The 21,581-nt window shown below is 40.6% G+C and overlaps 2 protein-coding genes across 2 annotated transcripts in view; one reads left to right on the forward strand and one right to left on the reverse strand.

The window, feature by feature from the left end:
* LOC111142749 (LY6/PLAUR domain containing 1) overlaps positions 1-16,457 on the forward strand; it is a 59,725-nt gene extending 43,268 nt beyond the window's left edge. Inside the window, exon 3 of the mRNA XM_022496047.1 lies at positions 16,030-16,457. Within this exon, the coding sequence (XP_022351755.1) occupies positions 16,030-16,265 (236 nt within the window). The 3' untranslated portion in view covers positions 16,266-16,457. The remainder of the gene's footprint in view (positions 1-16,029) is intronic.
* Positions 16,458-16,707: 250 nt separating this feature from the next.
* The window catches only part of LOC111142740 (G protein-coupled receptor 39), a 199,312-nt gene continuing 194,438 nt past the window's right edge, over positions 16,708-21,581 (reverse strand). Inside the window, exon 2 of the mRNA XM_022496038.1 lies at positions 16,708-17,213. Coding sequence (XP_022351746.1) covers positions 16,708-17,213 — 506 coding nt within the window. The remainder of the gene's footprint in view (positions 17,214-21,581) is intronic.

Raw genomic sequence — 21,581 nt, forward strand, 5'->3', positions numbered from 1 at the left:
CCCGCTGAGCAGGGATCCTGAAGTGGAGCTCGATCCCCGGACCCCGGCATCAGGACCTGAGCCAGAGGCAGATGCTCAACTGACTGAGTCCCCCAGGTGCCCCCCTATTTACCCTCTTAACTGACAATGTGGGAAAGGACCTGTTTCCCACATACAGTGGGAATTCCAAATATGGTATTCTAACAAATACAGTGCTAATTAACTCTTGATCCTTGCCCAGGTGATAAATAATAATGGTATCTCAATACAGCTAATTAATTTGTATTTCTTTGTATGGAACCAGAGTGAATCTCTTTTCATTGTTTCAAAATTCATTTTACTTCTTTTCCTATAAACTGTTGATTTACTTCTCACATTGGTCTGATGGGTTATTATTTATTCCTTACTGATTCCTGGAACCTTTTTACAAATTAAGGAAATTTGCTCTTTCCGATTTGAGTTACAATTATTTCCCTGATATTTCACTTGTCTTTTTACGTAGTAATTTTATTAGAAAGATTTTTTTCCAAAGCAAGAGTTTTATTTTCCCTGTGCTATATTGATAGCACTCTTTTGGATACAAGCATTCTATTTATAGACAGAAATAAAAATAATGACAAAGAAACAACTTATATAACTGTATATTTTAAGAGACAAATGTAATGTCTTATGGACTTCCTAGAATGTGAAATAGCACTTTGAATCATGTTCTTTGTAAAATGGTGTAATGGTAAATGTGCCTGTGAGAACAAATTTTCCTGTAGTTTACCTCTGTTGCTATCAGTTTATCTTTGTTATAGATTTATTGATGACGGAAATCTTTTATCTTTGTTATCATGGATTTCAGATTATTTTACTTCCAGGGCTTTGCTCACTGATGCTATTTTCTTCTTTTAATCTTTTTAATGATTTGCTTTTTATTTTTTGTATTTTTAATTTTTTGTATTTTTAAATTTTTTAAGTTTTTATTTAAATTTTAGTTAGCATATAGTGTAATACTAGTTTGGGGTGTATAATATAGTGATTTAGCACTTTCATAAAACACCCAGTGCTCATCACACTCATCATTTAACCCATTCCCCCACCTACCTCCACTCTGGTAACCACCAGTTTGTCCTCTGTAGTTAAAAGTCTATTTCTTGGTTTGCCTTCCTCTCTTTTTTCCCATTTCCTCATTTGTTTTGTTCCTTAAATTCCACATGTGTGAAATCATATGGTATTTGTCTTTAATCTAACTTATTTCATTTAGCATAATATTCTCTAGCTCCATCCACGTCATTGCAAATGGCAAGATTTCATCTTCTTTTTTATGGCTAATATTCTATTGTGAATTTGAGGGTATGTCTCTCTCTGTGTGTGTATATGCATGTATGTAAACATATGTGTATCTAAACATACACACCACATCTGTTTTATCCATTCATCAGTCGGACAGTTGTGCCGTTTCCATAATTTTAGCTATTACTGATAATGTTGCTATAAATATCAGGGTTCATATATCATTTTGAATCAGTATTTTTGTATCCTTTGGGTAAATACCTAGTCGTACAGTTGCTGGATCAAAAGGTAGCTCTGTTTTCAACTTTTTGAGGAACCTACATGCTGTTTTCAGAGTGGCTGCATCAGTTTACATTCCCACCAACAGAATAAGTGGGTTCCCCCTCCTCTACATCCTTACCAGCACAGGATATTTACTGCATTGTTAGTTTCAGCCATTCTGACGGGTGGGAGGTTATATCTCATTGTAACTTTGATTTGCATTTCTTGATGATCAGTGATGTTGAGCATCTTTCCATGTGTCTATCGGCCATCTGGATGTCTTCTTTGGAAAAATGTCTATTCGTGTCTTCTGCCCACTTTTTAATTGGATTATTTGGCTTTTGGGTGTTGATTTTTATAAGTTCTTTATATATTTTAAATACTAATCCTTTATCAGATATTTCATTTGCAAGTATCTTCTCCCATTCTGTAGGTTGCCTTTTAGTTTTGTTGATTATTTCCTTCACGGTGCAGGGTTTTTTGTTTGTTTGTTTGTTTGTTTGTTTTTTAAGATTTTATTTATTTGCAAGAAAGAGAACATGAGTGGGGGGAGGGACAAGCAGACTCCCCACTGAGTGGGGAGCCCAAAACAAGGCTCAATCCCAGGACCTTGTGTTCATGACCTGAGTTGCAATCAGATGCCTAACCAACTGAGCCACCTCGGCACCCCACTGGGCAAAAGCTTTTGATTTTGATGAAGTCCCCATAGTTTATTTTTGTTTTTGTTTCCCTTGGCTTTAGAGACATATAGAAAGAAGGTGTTTTGGCAAAATTCAAGGAGGTTACTGCCTGTGTTTTCTTCTAGAATTTTTATGGATTCTGGTCTCACATTTAGGTCTTTCATCCATTTTGAATTCATTTTTGTGTATGGTATAAGAAAGTGGTCCAGTTCCATTCTTTTGCATGTGGCTGTCCAGTTTTCCCACCACCATTTACTGAAGAGACTGTCTTTTTCCCACTGGATGTTCCTTCCTGCTTTATCAAAGATTAATTGACCATATAGTTGTGGGTTCATTTCTGGGTTTTCTCTTCTGTTCCATTGATCTTTATGTCTATTTTTGTGCCAGTACTATACTGTTTTGATCACTATGGTTTTGTAATACAACTTGAAGTCTGGAATTTTGATGCTTCCAGCTTTGCTTTTCTTTTTCAAGGTTACTTTGGCTATCTGGGGGTCTTTTGTGTGGCTCCATATGAATTTTTTTTTGCTCCATATGAACTTAAAAGTGCTTGTTCTAACTCTGTAAATTCTTTAAAATGTTAGTATAGTCTAATTTATTCGTCTTCTCTTTAATGGCTTCTGAGTGTGCATCATAGAATAGCCTTCACTATTCTTAAATGATAAATCTCCCAGGTCCCACAGTATTTTTAGTACTTTCATGATTTTTTTTTCAACATTTAAATCTTAGATCCATTTGGAATTTATCCAGATAGGCTGTGAGTGATGGAACTGGTAAATAGTTCTGAGTTGTGATCTGGCCCTCCATACTTAGCAACCTACCTATTTCCTTTCAGCCCGAGTCTTATACTATGTGTGTCCACCCCTTCTTCAGAATTTCCCCTGTGGTTTTCTTAACCAGTTCTTCCATCACATGCCACCCTGACTTCCTCATGTCTAAACTCAGGGACATTTTCTCAAAACTTTATGGCTGCCTGTGTGGTGTTCAGTCACATGTTCCTTGTAGGGAAATTCTCATCATTCTCTACAACCACTTCCTGTTTGTCCCTGGCCCCCCTCTCCATTCCCATTCTCCCTGCTGTAGAGTCTAGAATGGAACTGGAAGCCTCTTTCTCTGAGGCTCTGAGGTTTATTTTCACTTCTTTGCAGATTAGAAACCATCAACTTTCTGTTCCAGCCTCAACCTCAGCCTTATCACCTGGCTCTCAAAGGCAGTTTTACCTGGACATTTCTACCACTTTGATTTCAAACATATGAGAAAAATGCTTTTCTGTTTTCTCACAGTCCTTTTTAATCCTGACTTTGCTGGTTCCCACTACATTCTTCCTCTACCTCCGCCAACAGTTGAATATTAGAGCATTTTTTCTTTGTTCTTTTTGAATATCTCCAAACCCCGGAGCCTTAATACCACAGCACCAGCTGGTTGCCCATCACTACTTTTGATGTCTGTTAGGTCCAGATGTGCTTTCATCTGATTAGAAATCTTTTTAATCACCTCTGATCTCTTCCACAGTATCTGTAGCTCTGGTCTCCAGGACTTAGACTTCCCCTTTGGAGGTTCACAGTGGTGGACGAGCAGGACAGCTGCTGTGAACCTCATGGCTCATGCAGGGATCATTCTGGCGGGCTCATTACTACTGGACCTCCCCATGGTTCCCTGGTCCCGAGTAGCCAATCAGTTGACACATCTCTGTCACATCAGACCCGTTCTCTTCCCCCCAGCCCCTTAGTACAGTGAATATCCTTTTTTTTAGGGATGGAGTTTATAACTTTTCCCTTCTTAGAGTCTTTTTTATGGTGTCTATTCTTGAACCCTTTCTTAAGGGCTAAGGGCTTCCACCTGACCACAGATCTGCCCCCCCAACTACACACACACACACACACACACACACACACAAACACACACACCCCTTACAAAGATAGATTGTTTCTGACTAAAGATGGGCAGGTGGCAGCAAAAGTGCAGATTATGGCTCTGTTGGCACATCTCTTTGTAACTTCAGGCATAATTTTTTTCAGGGTTTTTTTAAGGTTAAAATTATTTTTTAAATTATTTTTTGTTATTAAGGTATAATTTACACGTATCATTATTTGTTTCAGGTGGACAACATAAAGATTCGATATTTGTCTAGTGTGAAATGATCACCACAGTAGTAAAGCTAGTTAACATGTGTCACCATACATAGTTATGAAATTTTTCTTCTTGTGATGAGAACTTTTAAGATGCAGTCTCTCAGCAGCTATCAGATAGGCAGTACATCTCATTATGTTGTTTCCATGCTGTCCATTCCATCCCTGTGACTTACTTATTTTTTAACTGGAAATTTATACCTTTTGACTCCTTCACCCACCTGCCACATCCCATCTCTGGCAGCCACCAATCGGTCTTCTGTATCTATGATTTTGGCTTTCTTTTGTTTTTGTTTTTAGATTCCACGCGTAAGTAAGACCAAATGGTTTTATCTTTCTCTGTCTGATTTCTTTCACAAATGGCAAGACTTTCTTCTTTATGGCTGAGTAATACTCTATTGTATATATGTCACATTTTCTTTATCCACTCATTTGATTGATGGATATTTAGGTTGTTTCCATATCTTAGTTATTGTAAAGAACCCTGTAATTTAATGTAGGGACACATATATCTATTCAAAATAGTGTGTTTGTTTTCTTCAGAAAAATACTTAAAAGTAGAATTGCTGAATCCTATGGCACTTCTCTTTAATTTTTTGAGGAAACTCCATACTACTTTCTGTAATGGCTGCGACTGTTTACATTCCCACCAACAGTGCACAAGGGTTCCCTTGCCCCAAATTTTCATATACTCTTGTTACTTCTTATTAGTAATAACCAACCTAACAGGTATGAGGTGATATTTCATTATGGTTTGATTGCATTTCCCTGATGACCAGTGATTTTTTTTAATATTTTATTTTTTATTTGAACGAGAGAGAGAGAGATCACAAGCAGTAACAGAGGCAGAGGGACAAGCAGACTCCCTGCTGAGCAGGGAGCCTGACATGGGGCTCCCAAGATCATGATCTGAGCCGAAGTCAGACACTCAACCGAGTCACCCAGGAGCCTGATGATCAGTGATTTTGAACATATTTTAATGTACCTGTTGGCCATCTATATGTCTTTGGAAAAATGTCCATTCAGATCCTTTGTGTATTTTTTAGTTGTAATGATTGTCTTTTGTTACTGAGTTGTAATAGTTCTTTACATATTTTGGATAGTAATCCATTACCAGATACATGATTTACAAAATTTTCCCCATTCAGTAAGTTGCTTTTTCATTTTGCTGATGGTTTCTTTTGTAGTGCAGAAGCTTTTCAATTTAAGTTACTTACACTTATTAATTATCTTTTGTTTGTTTTGTTTTTTTTTAAAGATTTATTTGACAGAGAGAGATCACAAGTAGGCAGAGAGGCATGCAGAGAGAGAGAGGAGGAAGCAGGCTCCCCGCTGAGCAGAGAGCCCGACTCGGGGCTCGATCCCAGGACCCTGAGATCATGACCTGAGCCGAAGGCAGAGGCTTAACCCACTGAGCCACCCAGGCACCCCATACTTATTAATTATTGTTATTAGAGCTTTTACTTTTAGTATCAAATACCAAAAATCATCATGAAGACCAGTGTCAAGTTGCCTATTCCTCATGTTTTCTTCTAGGAGTTTTATGATTTCAGGTCTTACATTCAAGTCTTTAATCCATTTTGGGTTAATATTTGTCTTTGGGGTTAGGCACTCATCCAGTTTTCCCAACACCAATTATTGAAGACTGTTTTCCCCCCTGCTGTATATTTTGGGCTCTTTTTTGGCTTGTAATCCATTCATAGTAGTCTCATGATCCTTTGTGTTTCTGTGGTATTATAATGGCCCCTCTTCCATTTCTTGTTTTATTTATTTGAATCCTCTCATTTTTCTTAGTCTTTCTAGCTACAAGCTTGCCAATTTTATCTTTTCAAAAAACCAACTCCTAGTTTGGTTATTCTTTTTTATTGTTTTTCTGTCCTCTGCGTCATTTACTTCTGCTTTGACCATTATTTCCTTCCTTCTGCTAACCTTGAAATCCGTTCTTTTTCTAGTTCCTTGAGGTGTAAAGCTAGGTAGTTTGAGACTTTTATTTCTTGAGGTAGGTATTTATCACTATGAACATCCTTCTTAGAATTACTTTAGCTGCATTCCATAAGTTTTGTTATGATGCATTTCCATTATCATTTGTCTTAAGGTATTTTTTAATTTGTCTTGATTTCTTTGTTGACCCACTGGTGGTTTAGTAGCTTGTTGTTTAATCTCCACGTATCTGTGAAGTTCCAGTTTTCTTCTTCTAAATAATCTCTAATTTCATACCACTGAAAAGATGCTTGATATATTTTCACTTTTCTCAAATTTGTTAAGACTTGTTTCGTGACTAAACATATGATCCATTCTGAAGAATGTTCCATGTGCACTTGAGAAGATTGTATATTCTGTTGCTTTCCCCTGCTCACATTATTACAATATTTCTGATGATGTTCTCTGTGTTCTTTTACAACTGGAAGTTTGTAACTCTTAACCCTCTTCATCTGTTTTGCCTATCTCCCACCCAGTGCTTCTCTAGCAGCCACAAGTTTGTTCTCTGTGTTTAAGCATGTTTGGTTTCATTTTGTTTTTATTGTTTAGAGGAAGAGAGACAGTGAGTGTGTGAGTGGGGGGTGGAGAGGCAGAAAGAGAGGGAGAAGCTTAAGCACGCTCTATGACCAACATAGAGCCCAAAGCAGGGCTTGATCTTATGACACTGAGATCATGACTTGAACTAAAACCGAGTCAGACACTTAACCGACTAAGCCATGCAGGCACCCTTGTTTTGTGTTTTAGATTTCACAATATAAGTGAGTTCATTTAGTATATTTCACATAGCATAATATTCTCCAGGTCCATCCATGTTGTCAAAATGACAAGATTTCATTCTTTTTTATTGCTGAGTAATATTCCATTGTACATTTTTAGCACATATGGACAGTTAGTTGGGTTCTTTCCATACCTTAGCTATTGTACATAATGCTTCAATAAACATAAGGTTGCATATATCTTTTTTAAAAAAGATTTTATTTATTTGACGGATCACAAGTAGGCAGAGAGGCAGGCAGAGAGAGAAGGGGAAGCAGGCTTCCTGCCGAGCAGAGAGCCTGATGCGGGGCTTGATCCCAGGACCCTGAGATCATGACTTGAGCAGAAGACAGAGGTTAAACCCACTCAGCCACCCAGGTGCCCCTATCTTTTTAACTTAGTGTTTTGTTTTATTGGGATAAATACTCAGTAGTAGAATTACTGGATCATATAGTATTCCTATTTTTTTTTAATTTTTTGAGGAAACTTCATACTGTTTTCCACAATAGTTATACCAATTTACATTCCTACTGATAGTACATGAAGGTTAAATGCCTGCCAAAATTCACTATTTCTTGCGTTTTTGATACCAGCCACTCTGACTGTGTGAGGTCATATCTCACCATGGTTTTGATTCGCATTGCTCTGATGATGAGTGATGTTGAATCTTTTCTCACGTGTCTGTTGGTCATCTGTATGTCTTCTTTGAAACAATGTCTATTAAGGTTCTCTTTCCATTTTTAATTGACTGTTATTATTTTTTGGTGTTCAATTGTGTAAGTTCATTTTATATTTTGGGTATTAACTCTTACCAGATATGTTACTTGAAAACATCTTCTTCTATTCAGGGGGCTGTCTTTTTTGTTTTATTCATGTTTTTCTTTGCCGTGCAAAAGCTTCTTTAATTTTGTTATAGTCCCAGTAGTTTACTTTTGCTTTTGTTTTCCTTGCCTGAGGAGATATAACCATATGTGTGTTGTTAAGACTAATGCCCAAGAGATTATTGCCTCTATTTTCTTTGAGGAGTTTTATGGTTTCAGGTCTCATATTTTGGTCTTTAATCCATTTTGACTTTATTTCTGTGTATGGTATAAGAAAGTGGTACAGTTTTATTCTTTTCTATTTCTTGTCCAATTTTCCCCATACCATTTATTGAAAAGACTGTCATTTCTGGGGTGCCTGAGTGACTCAGTCATTAAGCATCTGCCTTCAGCTCAGGTCATGATCCCAAGGTCGTGGGATCGAGCCCCGCATCAGGCTCCCTGCTCATCCGGAAGCCTGCTTCTCCCTCACCCATGCCCCCTGCTTGTATTCCCTGTCTTGCTGTCTCTGTCAAATAATAAAATCTTAAAAAAAAAAAAGGCTGACATTTTCCAATTGACTGTTCTTACCTCCTTTGTCATGGCTTATTTGACCATCTAAGGGTGGGTTTATCTCTGGGCTCACTATCCTACTCTTTTGATCTATATTTTTATGCCAGTACCATACCATTTTGATTACTACAGCTTTGTAGTGTATCTTGAAATCTGGGATTGATTGTGATACCTCCAGTTTTGTTCTACTTTCCGAAGATTGCTTTGGCTGTTCAAGAGCTTTTGTGGTTCCATACAGATGTTAGGATTATTTGTTCTAATTCTATGAAAAATGCTATTGGTATTTCGATGCGGACAGCACTAAATCTATAGATTGCTTTGGGTAGGATGGGCATTTTAACAATAGCCTTCCAATCCACGATCATGGAGTATCTTTCCATTTGTTTGTATCATCACTTTCTTTCATCGATGCATTTTAGTTTTCGGAGTATTGGCCTTTCACCTCCTTCATTAAATTTATTCCTAGGAATTTTTTATTTTTGTGCAGTTGTAAATGGGACTGTTTTCCTAGTTTATCTTTCTGCTACTTTGTTAGTAGTGTACAAAAATGCCACTGATTAACTTTGAACCCTGCAGCTTTATGGAATTCATCTATTCTGATAGCTCTTCCATGGAACATTAAGGCTTTCTATATGAGGTGTCAAGTATTCTGCAAATAGTCACAGTTTTACTTCTTATCAATTCAGATTCCTTTTCTTTCTTCTTTGATTGCTATCACCAGGCCATCCATTATTATGTTTAATAAAAATGGTGAGAGTGGGCATCCTTGTTAGTTTCCTGATCTTAGAAGGAAAGCTTTCAGTATTTCACTCCCGAGTGTGATGTTAGGTGTGGGTTTTTCACATATGGCTTTTATTATGTTGAGGTATGTTCTCCCTAAACTCACTTTGCTGAGAGTTTTTTTAAGTCATGAACATTGTTGTATTTTGTCAAATGCTTTTTCTGATATCTATTGAGATGGCCATATGGTTTTTATCCTTCCTCTTGTTAGTGCGATATATTGATTTGTGAGTATGGAACCAACCTTGCATTTCTGGAATAAATCCGACTTGATTATGGTGAAGCACTTAACATATTTTTGAGTTTGCTTTGCTAATGTTTATTTACTTATGTTCCTCGGGGATATTGGCCTTGTAGTTGTCTTGCTGCTATTGTTGTTTTGTTTGTTTTTTGGTAGTGTTTTTTCTGGTTTTGGCCTCATGGTAATGTGGGCCTCAAAGAATGAACTTACAAGTCCCCCCCACTTCTATTTTTTTGGAATAGCTTAAGAAGAATAGATATTAATTCTTTTTTAAATGCTTGGTAGAATTTACCTGTGCCGCCATCTGGTCCTGAACTTTTGTTAGTTTGGAGCTTTTTGATTACTGATTCAATTTTGTTACTAGCATCTTGTCTGTTCAAATTTTCTATTTCTTCCAGATTTTGTTTTGGAAGGCTATATTTTTCTAGGAATTTATCTAGGTTTAAATTATTGGCATATAACTTTTCATAGTTTCTCTTACAATCTGTGATAGCATTTGCTTTTCATTTCTGATTTTGAGTGCTCTTTTTCTCTTGAGGAGTCTGACTAAACGTTTATCAATTTGGTTTATCTTTTCAAAGATTGAACTCTTGATTTTATTGACCTTTTCTACATTTTTTGTCTGTATTTAGTATTTTTCTGACCCAATCTTTATTATTTCCTTTCTTCTAACTGGGCTCTGTTCTTCTCTTTCTAGTTCCTTTAGGTATAAAGTTAGATTAAGATTTTTCTTGTTTCTTGAGTTATTCCTATATGAATGTAAACTTCCCTCTTAGAACTGCTTTTACTGTGTCTCAAAGATTTTTGTGTTTTCAATTTAATTTGTCTCCATGTGTTTATTTCCTCTTTGATTTGTGATCCATTTGTTATTGAGTAGAATATGTTTGTTTTTGTTTTTGTTTTTTCATTTTTTCCCCCCTGGTAATTGATTTCTAGTTTCATGTTGCTATGGTTGGAAAACAATATCAAGTATAGTGTAGTAACAATACTTACTTGGTATTACTTCAGTTTTCTTAAATTTATTGAGATCGGGTTTGTGGCCTAACATATGATCTGTCTTGGAGAATTTCTATGTGTGCTTGAAAAGAATGTATAGTCTGCTGTTTGGGTATGGAATGTTAGTTCCATCTGGCTTAACATGTCACCAAAAGCCACCGTTTCCTTGTTGATTTTCTGTCTAGATGAGCCATTGATTTGAGGGAGGTGTTAAAATTCCCCAGTCTTACAGCATTACTGTCAATTTCTTCCTTTATGTCTCTTCATATTTGCTTTATGTATTTAGGTTCTCCTATGATGGATGCATATTTATAATTGTTGTATCTTCTTGTTTAATTAAGCCTTTTATCATTATACAGTGCCCTTCTTTTTCTCTCCCTCTATTCTTTGTTTTAAAATCTATTTTGTTTGATAAAAATTGCTACGCTGGCTTTTTCCCACCCACTTCCATCTGCATAGAGTACCTTTTTCCATCCCTTCACCTGTGTCTTTAGGTCTGAAGTTAGTATCCTGTAGGCAGTAGATAGATGGGTGTTGGTTTTTTTTTTTTTTTTAAAGATTTTATTTATTTATTTGTCAGAGAGAGAGAGAGGGAAAGAGAGCAAGCACAGGCAGACAGAATGGCAGGCAGAGGCAGAGGGAGAAGCAGGCTCCCTGATGAGCAAGGAGCCCGATGCGGGACTCGATCCCAGGACGCTGGGACCATGACCTGAGCCGAAGGCAGCCGCTTAACCAACTGAGCCACCCAGGCGTCCCGGGTGTTGGCTTTTTTATCCATTCAGTCACCTTCTTTTGATGATAGCATTTAGTCCATTTACATTTAAAGCAATTATTGATAGGTATATATTTATTGCCATTTTAATTGTTTTCCAGTTGTTCTGGTAGTTCTACTCTGTTTCTCTGTTCTCTTTTGTGGTTTAATGGTTTTCTTTAGTGTTATGCTTGGTTTTATTTTTTGTGTATCTTTTATAGGTTTTTGGTTTGTGGTTACCATACATTCATATGTAACATCCTACGTGCACAGCAGTCTATATTAAGTTGATGTTCACTTAAGTTCAAACACACTGTAAAAGCCTCACATCTTTACTCCCCTTTGACATTTCACATACATGTTATATTTTACATATTTTTATCTTGTGTATCCTTTGACTGATTTTTATAGATGTAAATGATCTAACAACTTTTGTGTTTTAATCTCTATATGGGCTTTATAAGTGATTAACCCAGTACCTTTACTATATGCTTGCTTTCACTCGTGTAATTTTTTCCTTTCATAATTTTCCTCTAGTTATGATTTGTATACATTTAAAGAATTCCTTTCAACATTTCCTTCTAGGCTAGTGTTGCGCCAGTGAACACTTTTAACTTTTATTTGGGAAACTCGGTTTCTCCTTCTACTCTGAATGATAGCTTTCCTGGTTAGAGTACATTCTTGGTTCTAAGTTTGCTTGTTTTTTTCCTTTTAGCACTTTAAATACATCATGAAACTCCCTTGCACCCTGCCATGTTTCTGTTGAAAAATCAGCTGATAGGGGCACCTGGGTGGCTCAGTGGGTTAAGCCTCTGCCTTCGGCTTAGGTCATGATCTTGAGGTCTAGGGATCCAGCCCCACATAGGGCTCTCTGCCTGCTTCTCTGCCTACTTGTGATCTCTCGCGCTCTCTCTCTCTGTCAAATAAATATATAAAATCTTTAAAAAAAAAAAGAAAAAAGAAAAATCAGCTGATAGCTTTGTTGTGGTTTCCCTTGCATATAACTTTTCTTTCCTCTTGCTGCTTTTAAGATTCTCTTTTTGTCACCACTTTCTGCCCTTTTAATTACTACGTATCTTGGTGTGCACCTTTGATTCACCATCTTAGGGGCCCTCTGTGCCTCCTAGATCTGGATGTCTGTTGTTTTCCCCAGATTAGCCAAGTTTTCAGTTATTCCTTCAAATATGTTTTTGCCCCTTCTCTCTTCTTCTCCTGGGATTCCTGTAATGCAAATCTTTTAATGCTTCATGATGTTGCAGAGTTTCCTTAACGTGTTCTCATTTTTCATTCCCTTTTTCTTTTTGCTGTGAGCTTGGTGTTTTCCATTACCCTGTCTTCCAGGTTGCTGATACCTTCTTTTGCATCCTCTAATCTGCTGTTAGTTCCTTCCAGTGTATCTTTTCATTTCAGTTGTTGTATTCTTTAGCTCTGACTGGTTCTTTTTAGATCTTTTGTCTCTTGTTGAAGTTCTGAGTTTATCCATTCTCTCCAGCATATCTCAGCTTCACTTTTTTATTGTGATTCTGTCTTGTTCTTTCACTTAAGACCTATTCTTCTGTCTCATCCTCTCTAGTTCTCTGTGTGTGTGTTTCTATCTATTAGGTGGCCTTGTATAGAAGAGGTCCTATGATGCTCTATAGTGCATCAGCAGAACCAGGCCCTCCCATTGTGGCTGAACCGCATCTGCTCTGGACATGGTGGGGTGGAGCTGGCCTCAGCCCAGCCGGCTGCAGTAAGGCACTTCAGTTGCTATGGGCACTCCGGGCAGGGTTTGTTCCACCTGCTGTTGAGAAACCCAGCTATAGCCACTGTGAGCTTGCTGGTAGATTGGGGGCAGGGGGCAGCCCTCATCCTAACTGTCTGCAATTAGTCTCTGCCCTATCCTCCCTGTACCAAAGCGCAGGGCTTGCTTCTATGCATCCAGTTAAGACTCCTAGAAGCAGGCTTATCTCCTCCCTTTTTCAGAGCTGGAGTCCTTTGGATACTAGCAAAGTAGATACTAGCAAAGTATTAGAACTGGCTCCAGCAAGTGATGGCTGTCTAGGCTGGGGGAGGAGGAGAAAAATGGTACCCAGCAGTTTGTACCCAGAGAAATCTCCTAAAGATCCCTGCCCCTCCAGCACACATTCTAAGATTAGTCAATACATGTCCATTACACATACCCCAGGTGCTTTGCAAAGTCCTGTTTCTATGCCGTGTCTCAGGCCAATTTACTTGGCATGCTGTCTCTTTAACCGTGGGGACTTTCTTGCCTGTTGCCTTCTGGCTTTCCCAGAATTTAGGCCTGCTGATTTTTCAAAGCCAGACATTGTGGGAATGGCCATCTTAGTGCAAATCCTCAGGCCTAGGGTTAGCTAGTGTGGGGTCTGATCCCCTCACTCCTCTGTGCTGGTGATTTCTCTCCCACTTGTGGTTATCTGTTCTAGGGGTTCACTTCTCAACTGCATCTCTAACCTTTCTATTCTCCTCTGTGTGGTGTTTTCTCTGTGGAGTTGTAGAATATCTGGTCTTCCAATTTTCAAGTTATTTTCAGTTAGTTACGTAGATATGGTTATTGCCTGCGTATGGCTGTGGAACGAGGTGAGCTCAGGATCCTCTTCCTGTGCCATCTTCTCTCTCTGCCCTGTGGCTTTTTGATGGGCTTAACATATACAGAACATTCCACCTCAAGTTCAGTGTTACCGAAGGTGTAGGTTTCCTTGTTGATTTTCTGTCTGGATGGTCTGTTAATGTAAATGGGGTATTAAGGTTGCCCAGGTGTTATCCTGCTATTTCTCCCTTAGGTCTATTAATATTTGTTTTATACATTTAGGTGCTTCTATGTTGGTGCATAAATATTTACGAATGTTCTATCTTGCTGGATTGACCCCTTTGCGTAATGCCCTACTTTATCTCTTATTACAGTCTTTTAGAGCCTCTTTTGTTCAAGTGAGCTCTCCCAGCTTTCTTTTGGTTTCCATTTGCATGCAATATCTGCAGTTAGTTTGTAGGCACTGTAGAGATGGGTCTTGTTTTGATGGTGGTGGTGGTGTTTAGTCCAGCCACTCTATGTCTTTTTTTTTATTTATTTAAGATTTTATTTATTTATTTGACAGAGATCACAAGTAGGCAGAGAGGCAGGCAGAGAGAGAGGGGGAAGCAGGCTCCCCGCCAAGCAGAGAGCCTGATGCGGGGCTTGATCCCAGGACCCTGGGATCATGACCTGAACCGAAGGCAGAGGCTTTAACCCACTGAGCCACCCAGGCGCCCCTGTGGTATTCTTAGGGGGCATCTTCACCTTATCTCATTGTTTTTTGTTTTTTTTACAGTGAAAAATACATTAAGTGTTCTTAATTTTTAAAGTTCACGTCAAGAAAGTTTATTGACATTGAACTAGCAAATGACAGCAGAAGCTCCTAAAATGGCAATGGATAGAAAAATGTAGGGACTCTGAGAATAAAATGGGCAATGCCCAGCAGCAGGTTTCCTGCAAATCAGTGCCTCTCACACACACACAGATTCTGTCTGAGATATCTTACCTGATAAATCTTACCAGAGCAGCTACAGTCTATAGTGTTAAAAACAGAAAATCCATCCTTCAAACTTGTAGCTAGAGAACAAAAATGACTTAAAATTGTGTTTTAAAGTATTTCTTTACCTCCCACTTGGAAGTTTTAGGTTGCTCAATTCTTTACTATTTCTCCATAACCCAAAACCACGATTCAGAAAGGGGAGGAAGGTGCAAACAGAAGCACTGCCTGCAAACACCCATCTCCGAAGGGACTCCGAAGGTAAGGTGGGTTGGAGCCCTCAGCTGTGCAGGGCAGCACACAAGCCAGAGCCACTCATATCCAGGTCCAGCTTCAGTAGGAGATATTGTCCTCCAACCCCACACCTCCCAAAAAATATTTTTGTGGTTTACTGGCTGGCAACTTTGGTATATATACTAGTAAGGACTTGACAGAATGGAGCCAGAATTTAGGTTCAAATCCCAGCTCCTCTGTTTCCCAGGAGTGTGACCTTGGGGAAGTTCCTAAATCTCTCTTGCCCTTCATGCTCCCCATCTGTGAAATGGGGATCTCTCTTGTAGGGTTGAACCAGTACACAGCAGTCCACTGTAGACTGCATGGCCTACAGGTAAGCACACAAATAAAGTTAGCTATTATTGGACTTGAATAAGTTTCCAGCTTAAAGAACTTGAGTATTCAAGATAACCTCCTCTGAGGACTGTGCTGTCAGTTGGACAGGTCTTAAAAGCTCTTTCACATAACTACACAGTATGTTACTAAATGGAGGTGGTGTGACGCTACATAGGCAGATGGCCATATATTCTGAGGGCAAAGTTGTTTCCTGGAATAAGGCTCTCCTGGGTACATTGTCAACATTGGGCCATGCCCTCCCTAAAATCTAGGGAACCTTGAAACCTCAGAAAAACCAAGGCCCCTTCAGTAGAGATCTTATTCTCATGGGGGTTAGTTCTTTGGAGAATTTTAGGATTTGATGATAGCCATAGGTGATACAGTATCATTCTCCATGGCATGAGATAGCTACAGCAATTTTAAAAAGTAAATAATAATTTCTGTATCATTTTTAAAAGCGAACTTTGATTTAATAGCTCTTTGTTCCAAACAGCTAGTGGAGATATCCGCAATTTGTCAAAAGTAATGGAGCTATATGGGGAAGAAGTCCTCTTCCTTATAGGTAGTGGTGGGGGAGGGGTGGGTGCTCAAGGAAACAACTCAAACTACCTTCCTCACCCCTCCAGGTGCGTGGGCTGTGGGAGGAGGAAGGATGAGCTCTCCTTTGGGCACCAGCATTAACCCAAGTCCTTGGGTTTGTGTTGCAGGCGTCATGTACCGGAAGTCGTGTGCGTCTTCAGCGGCCTGCCTCATCGCCTCCGCTGGGTACCAGTCCTTCTGCTCCCCTGGGAAACTGAACTCAGTGTGCATCAGCTGCTGCAACACCCCTCTTTGCAACGGGCCCCGACCCAAGAAACGGAGCAGTTCTGCCTTGGCCCTCCGGCCCGGGCTCCCCCCCACCGTCCTGCTCCTCCACTTGGCCCTCCTCTTGGCTCACTGCTGAAGCTGAAGGAGATGCTCGCCCCTCCTGCTTTGTTCTTCGGGCCCTCCACTCCCTCTGCTCCCCAAGCTTCTCCTGGGTGTCCCGTTATTCCGGGTGGGAAGGGGAGTGTGTTCTCTTTCGTTCAGTTCCTTCGTCACTGAAAGAGCTCAGTGTAAAACATTTTTTGTAAGCTCTGAATAAATTCAGTCTGAATTTTCAGTGTGTATTTAAAGGAAGGGAAGGCGTAAGCAAAAGTCTGCCCCGTCTCTCCCGAGGCAAGGTCCAGCTGGCAGAATCCGCCCTTAGAAGGCACTTAGGTGGGCATCCATTTTCCCCCAAGGCCCCTAGCTCCCACTGCTGTCCCTCCTAAGGGCACAGTTCGTCACCGCTGTGTCAGGATAATGTTGCTTTCGTTGGGGGAGTTAGAAGGCCGGTTAGCCTTCAAGGCTTCCATACCTGACATTCACACTTCATGCTCCTGCAAACCATTCCCCGTGGCAGGAGTGGGTGGTTTCATTGCCGAGTTGGGCTCTAGGGACTCGAGACTCAAATGCTGGGGCTCAGACTGGGGCTTGGCCTCGCTCTGGAAAGTGCTCAAGAAAACCTTGTTCGTTCTTGCAGAGGAGTTGGAACGCGAAGCCCTGAAGATCAGGGGGCGGCGCGCTGAGCGGGTGCTGGCGGCGGCGGAGGCGCCGTGGGTGCGCAGGTGCTTGCTGTGGTTGGCGTGGGGCAGCGTCAGGTGGCAGCGCAGCACCTGGCCGAACACCCTGCGGAACTGCTGCGAGGACACGTTGTACAGGAGCGGGTTGATGACAGAGCTCAGGTAGAAGAAGGTGTCGGAGAAGGGGAGGAGGATCATGTACGCCCGGAAGTAGGTCTTGGTCCAGTCGTGCTTGGGTTTGGCCGCTGCCATAATCCTCCGCACCTGGTTAGGCATCCAGCAGACCGCCAAGGTCACGACAATCAGCCCTGAGCAGGCGAGAGGCAAGACAGAAACAGCATGAGAACAATAATGCAAGAAACAAAATACTGAGCTCCCCAGATCTGCGCTTACTGGTCAGAAAATGGTACCGATTTTTCAGTGTTGTGCTTGACAGCTTCTCTTGGGGCTAGCAAAAAGGAATTTCACAGTATTTCAAGCCCCAGGGCGTGGACTGTGTTACACCGTTAAATGCTTTAGACAATTGTCTGTACCTGTTGATAGCTCTTAATTTAAAAAAAAAAAAAAAAAAAAAGTTTTCATCCAGAAAGCATATTATGTAGTCTAGCAATCCAGTTCTTTTTCAGGAAACAGATGTATACACTCTGCAAAATCAGGTGAAACAATATTTGTACTTTGAAGAATGTCCACATAAAGACCCAGTGATATTTTCAAGACAAATGGAAATGTGTCCCTTGTCACAAAGAAGCATGTTTAGTCACACTGATTGTGCATTCAATTTCAAGGGACACAAAATTGGGAAGAGCCTGTCACCGAGAATGTTTCCTGGACATGTATCTACTAGGGGTGTACACCTGTAATTCTAATGCTCGTTCCTGCAACAGCACTTCTGTTCCTTTTCATATATATTTCGTTGTATCATCTCTTCCATCCTCATGGGGGAAAAAGACAATTATTCTCAAGTAATGGAAAATATAAAACATCTTTCAAGTTTAGCCAATAGCATGCTCATGGCCTTTGTGGCTCTGAGCTACATCAGCCTCCAAAAGGATCAGGCCCTCAGGAGACACCGCTCTGACCCGTAAGCAGATCACAGGATGACTGTAGGGATATATTTGCATGCCCCTTTATTTATATCTCAACTTAACACACACATCTCTGTTTCTATGACCTCTGACAGAGAAAAGGAACATTTATCTACAGTGACCAAACAAAAACAAAAACAACAACAACCAAAAAACACATCCCAAAAAAGGAAGACCAGTAATCTATATAGCATTTGCTCTCTTCACTCCGGAGCCCAGACACCAGAATGTAAGTTCCTGTGTGGAGAGCTGGTATCTTAAAGCTGTGTACAGAATTTTTAGAAATGCTCCCTCCCTCTCTTAAATCTGCTTATCATAGTAAGGAAGATCCATTCACATTTTGAACTTTTGTATTTTCTAGGAAACCACAGGGAAACGATGGTTGGCAATAATCTCTAACTGCCTCTGATCCATGGTAAACATTTTGTTCACAAATGCTCCCAGAAAACCAGCTCTGTTCATGCCTCCAGGGTTGGCCCTCTCACACGCACTCCCCTTGGCATGCCTTCCTTACCTGGTGGCTGGAGTGGCCCTTGGTATGTTCTCTACCCCGGTAATAACCCAGTTCCCTCAACAAATCCTCCACAAAACCCAGCTGTCCACAAAGAAGGCCCAGGAAGCTCCACTCTCCCTGATAATTTCCAAGGGTTTCTCTTGTCAAACCTCAGCCCAAGCTTAAAACACAAACCAGTTTGCTTATTTCTTTGAGTTTGCTTCCCTGAGAACACTCAGTGAATCGAAAAGACCAAAAAAAAAAAAAAAAAAAAAAAAAAATCACCTAAGGAGTATCATCTGAATCACCTAGTTAAAGCTGGTGGACGGGAAGAATCATTTCTCTGTGTTTAAACAATAACAACAAAAATACTTGCATAGACAATTGGGAGCCTTTTTCCCACTGCTTCAAAAAGCACGGACATGGACGCATTCCAGCCGCGTGTGCTGTTCCAAGTGGGTCTGTAAGTGATTTCTCCTTGTTTATACTGGAAGCAGTTCTGACTAAAAGGTTCATCTCATTAACTGAAAGAACTAGGAAGCTTCTCATACCTAGGGAAGCTACATGTCTTCATCGAGGCTTAAGTTCTTTTCTATTCTCTGCCACTGCAGACAAGTACAACCAGCTTCATCTGAAGACTTAGTTCCCAGAACATGGACATCGAGCACAGGGTTTCGGATGTGTGTTCTGCAACACTGCGGGAGGCGTCACTTCAGGCAGCAAGAATCTAGAAGGCGACGAGAACCCACTTGTCCTTACTTGAACACAGCACGGCTTTCCAAGCCCCTCGAAGGAAAACAGAAAAAGGGCCAGGTTTGAGGGCAAGTTACAAAGTTGTTCTGGCCTTGGCCTGGTTCTCCCGAGCAACCTTTCTTGTTACCTTCACCCTCTTTGGTGGCATCAGTTGGTCTCGACTGACCTTCTCGTCAAAAGACGCAGTGCCATCAAAGGCAAGACCAGGTATCTTGGGGATGAGGCAAGGAACACGAGCAGTCGAAGTGCTGTGTCCTGACTGGCGGTTTCAGCCAGGAGACAACTTTTGCTCTGAAATCCAAGTGCGCTAAAGTCAGTAAGTGGGAGGTGCCTTATTTTGAACAAGTTGCCAAAAATTGGGAACCAGACCCAAGCTTCTGCAGTGATAAGGCGAAACCTTGGCTGTCTGATATACAACAGAAGGCAGGATGGCAAACAGGAACTTGGAGAACAGGAGAGACAAGGAGCGGAGTTAGAAATCCCCAGGGATTAAGTAAAGATGAGCCATCAGAGGGGCGCCTGGGTGGCTCCACTGGTTAAGCGTCTGCCTGCAGCTCAGGTCATGATGTCAGGGTCCTGGGATCGAGCCCCATATTGGGCTCCCTGTTCAGAGAGGAGTGTTCTCCCTCTCGCTCTGCTCCTACCCCTGCTCATGCCACTCGCTCTCTCTCTGAATCTTCAACAAAAATGATAAGGCATCAGAAAAATCTTGACATATAACCAAGAATAACGAAGTATTGATTCTTCACTATGTCAGGTTCTGAGCTGAGCACTCTGTGCTGCTTTCCTCTGCGTTTGTCACTTCTGACAAAAACCTGGTGAGATCAAAGCTGTCACTATGTACATTTTACAGAAGAGGAAGGTGAGTCTCAGGTTAGTTGCCCCCATCCTACAACTAGGACATGTGTGTGCCAGACTCTCAGACTCTCCCTTATACATTTACTTTTTCTGAAAGGCTCCGGATTATGATTGTTTCTCATTTTCTTCTGTTTAAAAAATACAGGAAACACGTGTGAACATGAGCCATAATTCCACCCTGTGAAATGGATATAAAGTAGCACTGATCACTAGAAATATAAGCCACGTAGGTGGCTTTAAAGTTAAAATTTTGAATAATCACATCCAAAAAGTAGAAAAAGGGGGTGTCAATTTTAACATTTCCTAACTGAATCTATGGTAAATATTATTTCACACACAATGTCAATATGCAATCAACCTAAAATTGAGAGTTTTAACATTATTTTTTTTTATACTTTGAGACCCAATGTGGCTTTTGTTCTTACACCATTCTGTTGGTTACTAGCCGTACCTGGCTAGTGTCTGTGGCACAGGGTCAAGTACCCATCCCCACAGAAGGACTCCTTAGTGTCTCCTCCCATTTTCCCACCTGCCCCTTCCCAGCCACATACCCAGGGAGTCCTGTCCAACCAAGGAATCCCAAGATTCCTAATATTCTTCCTAAGATTCGGATGTGATTATCATATGGTTTCACTCATATGTGGAATATAAGGAATAGTGCGGAAGACCACAGGGGAAGGGAGGGAAAACTGAGCAGAAAGAAATCAGAGAGGGAGACAAACCATGAGAGACTCAGGACTCCAGGAAACAAACAGAGGGTTACGGAGGGGAGGGAGTGGGGGGTCTGAGGTAGTAGGGTGATGGGCATTAAGGAGAGCATGTGACGTGATGAGCACTGGGTGTTAGGCACAACAAATGAATCATCGAACATCAAAAACTGATGATGTACTCTATGTTGGCTAACTGAACATAATGAAAAAAATAAAATTAATTAAAAAAAAAAAAAAAGATTCTGAGGCAGCCGAGTGGACCCAGATCCCATATCAGAGTATGCTTTGTCAGCCTTGGGTAGAGCAGGTCCAGCCAGTCTTTACATATGAAAAGCCTTCCATAGGAGGCGACTGCCAGTTAGTGACGGCCTAAATAATTCTCAAAGCACAAAATGGTATTTTGTATTTCTCATTCGAAACCCCGCCTCGGCATTGTGGAATAGCAGACTGTGCCAGACACTTGGTTGGGCTGTTGGAATATTCTTCTCCCACTGCAAGCGGCGGTGGGCAGAAGTGGTGGTGTCTTTGCTCCTATGCTTTGGAAGATAATTTTGTTCTAGGAAAATGGAGCATTAGGCATATAAGGACTCACCACTGTCGGATCTGAAGTGTGCCTCCGTGGGCCATGGAATAGAGGTCAGCCTCTGGGGACAAGTTGGGGGGAACCAAACCAGCCCCCTTGTAAAATTTGTCATTTCACAATGACAAGTAATTGCTCACTTTTACATTTGAAAAAAGAAAAATGGTACATTATTTTACATGGCAGTGAGAATAAAT

Source organism: Enhydra lutris, unplaced genomic scaffold, assembly GCF_002288905.1.
Source record: "Enhydra lutris kenyoni isolate GAN:26980312 unplaced genomic scaffold, ASM228890v2 scaffoldscaffold1, whole genome shotgun sequence".
NCBI lineage: Eukaryota > Metazoa > Chordata > Mammalia > Carnivora > Mustelidae > Enhydra > Enhydra lutris.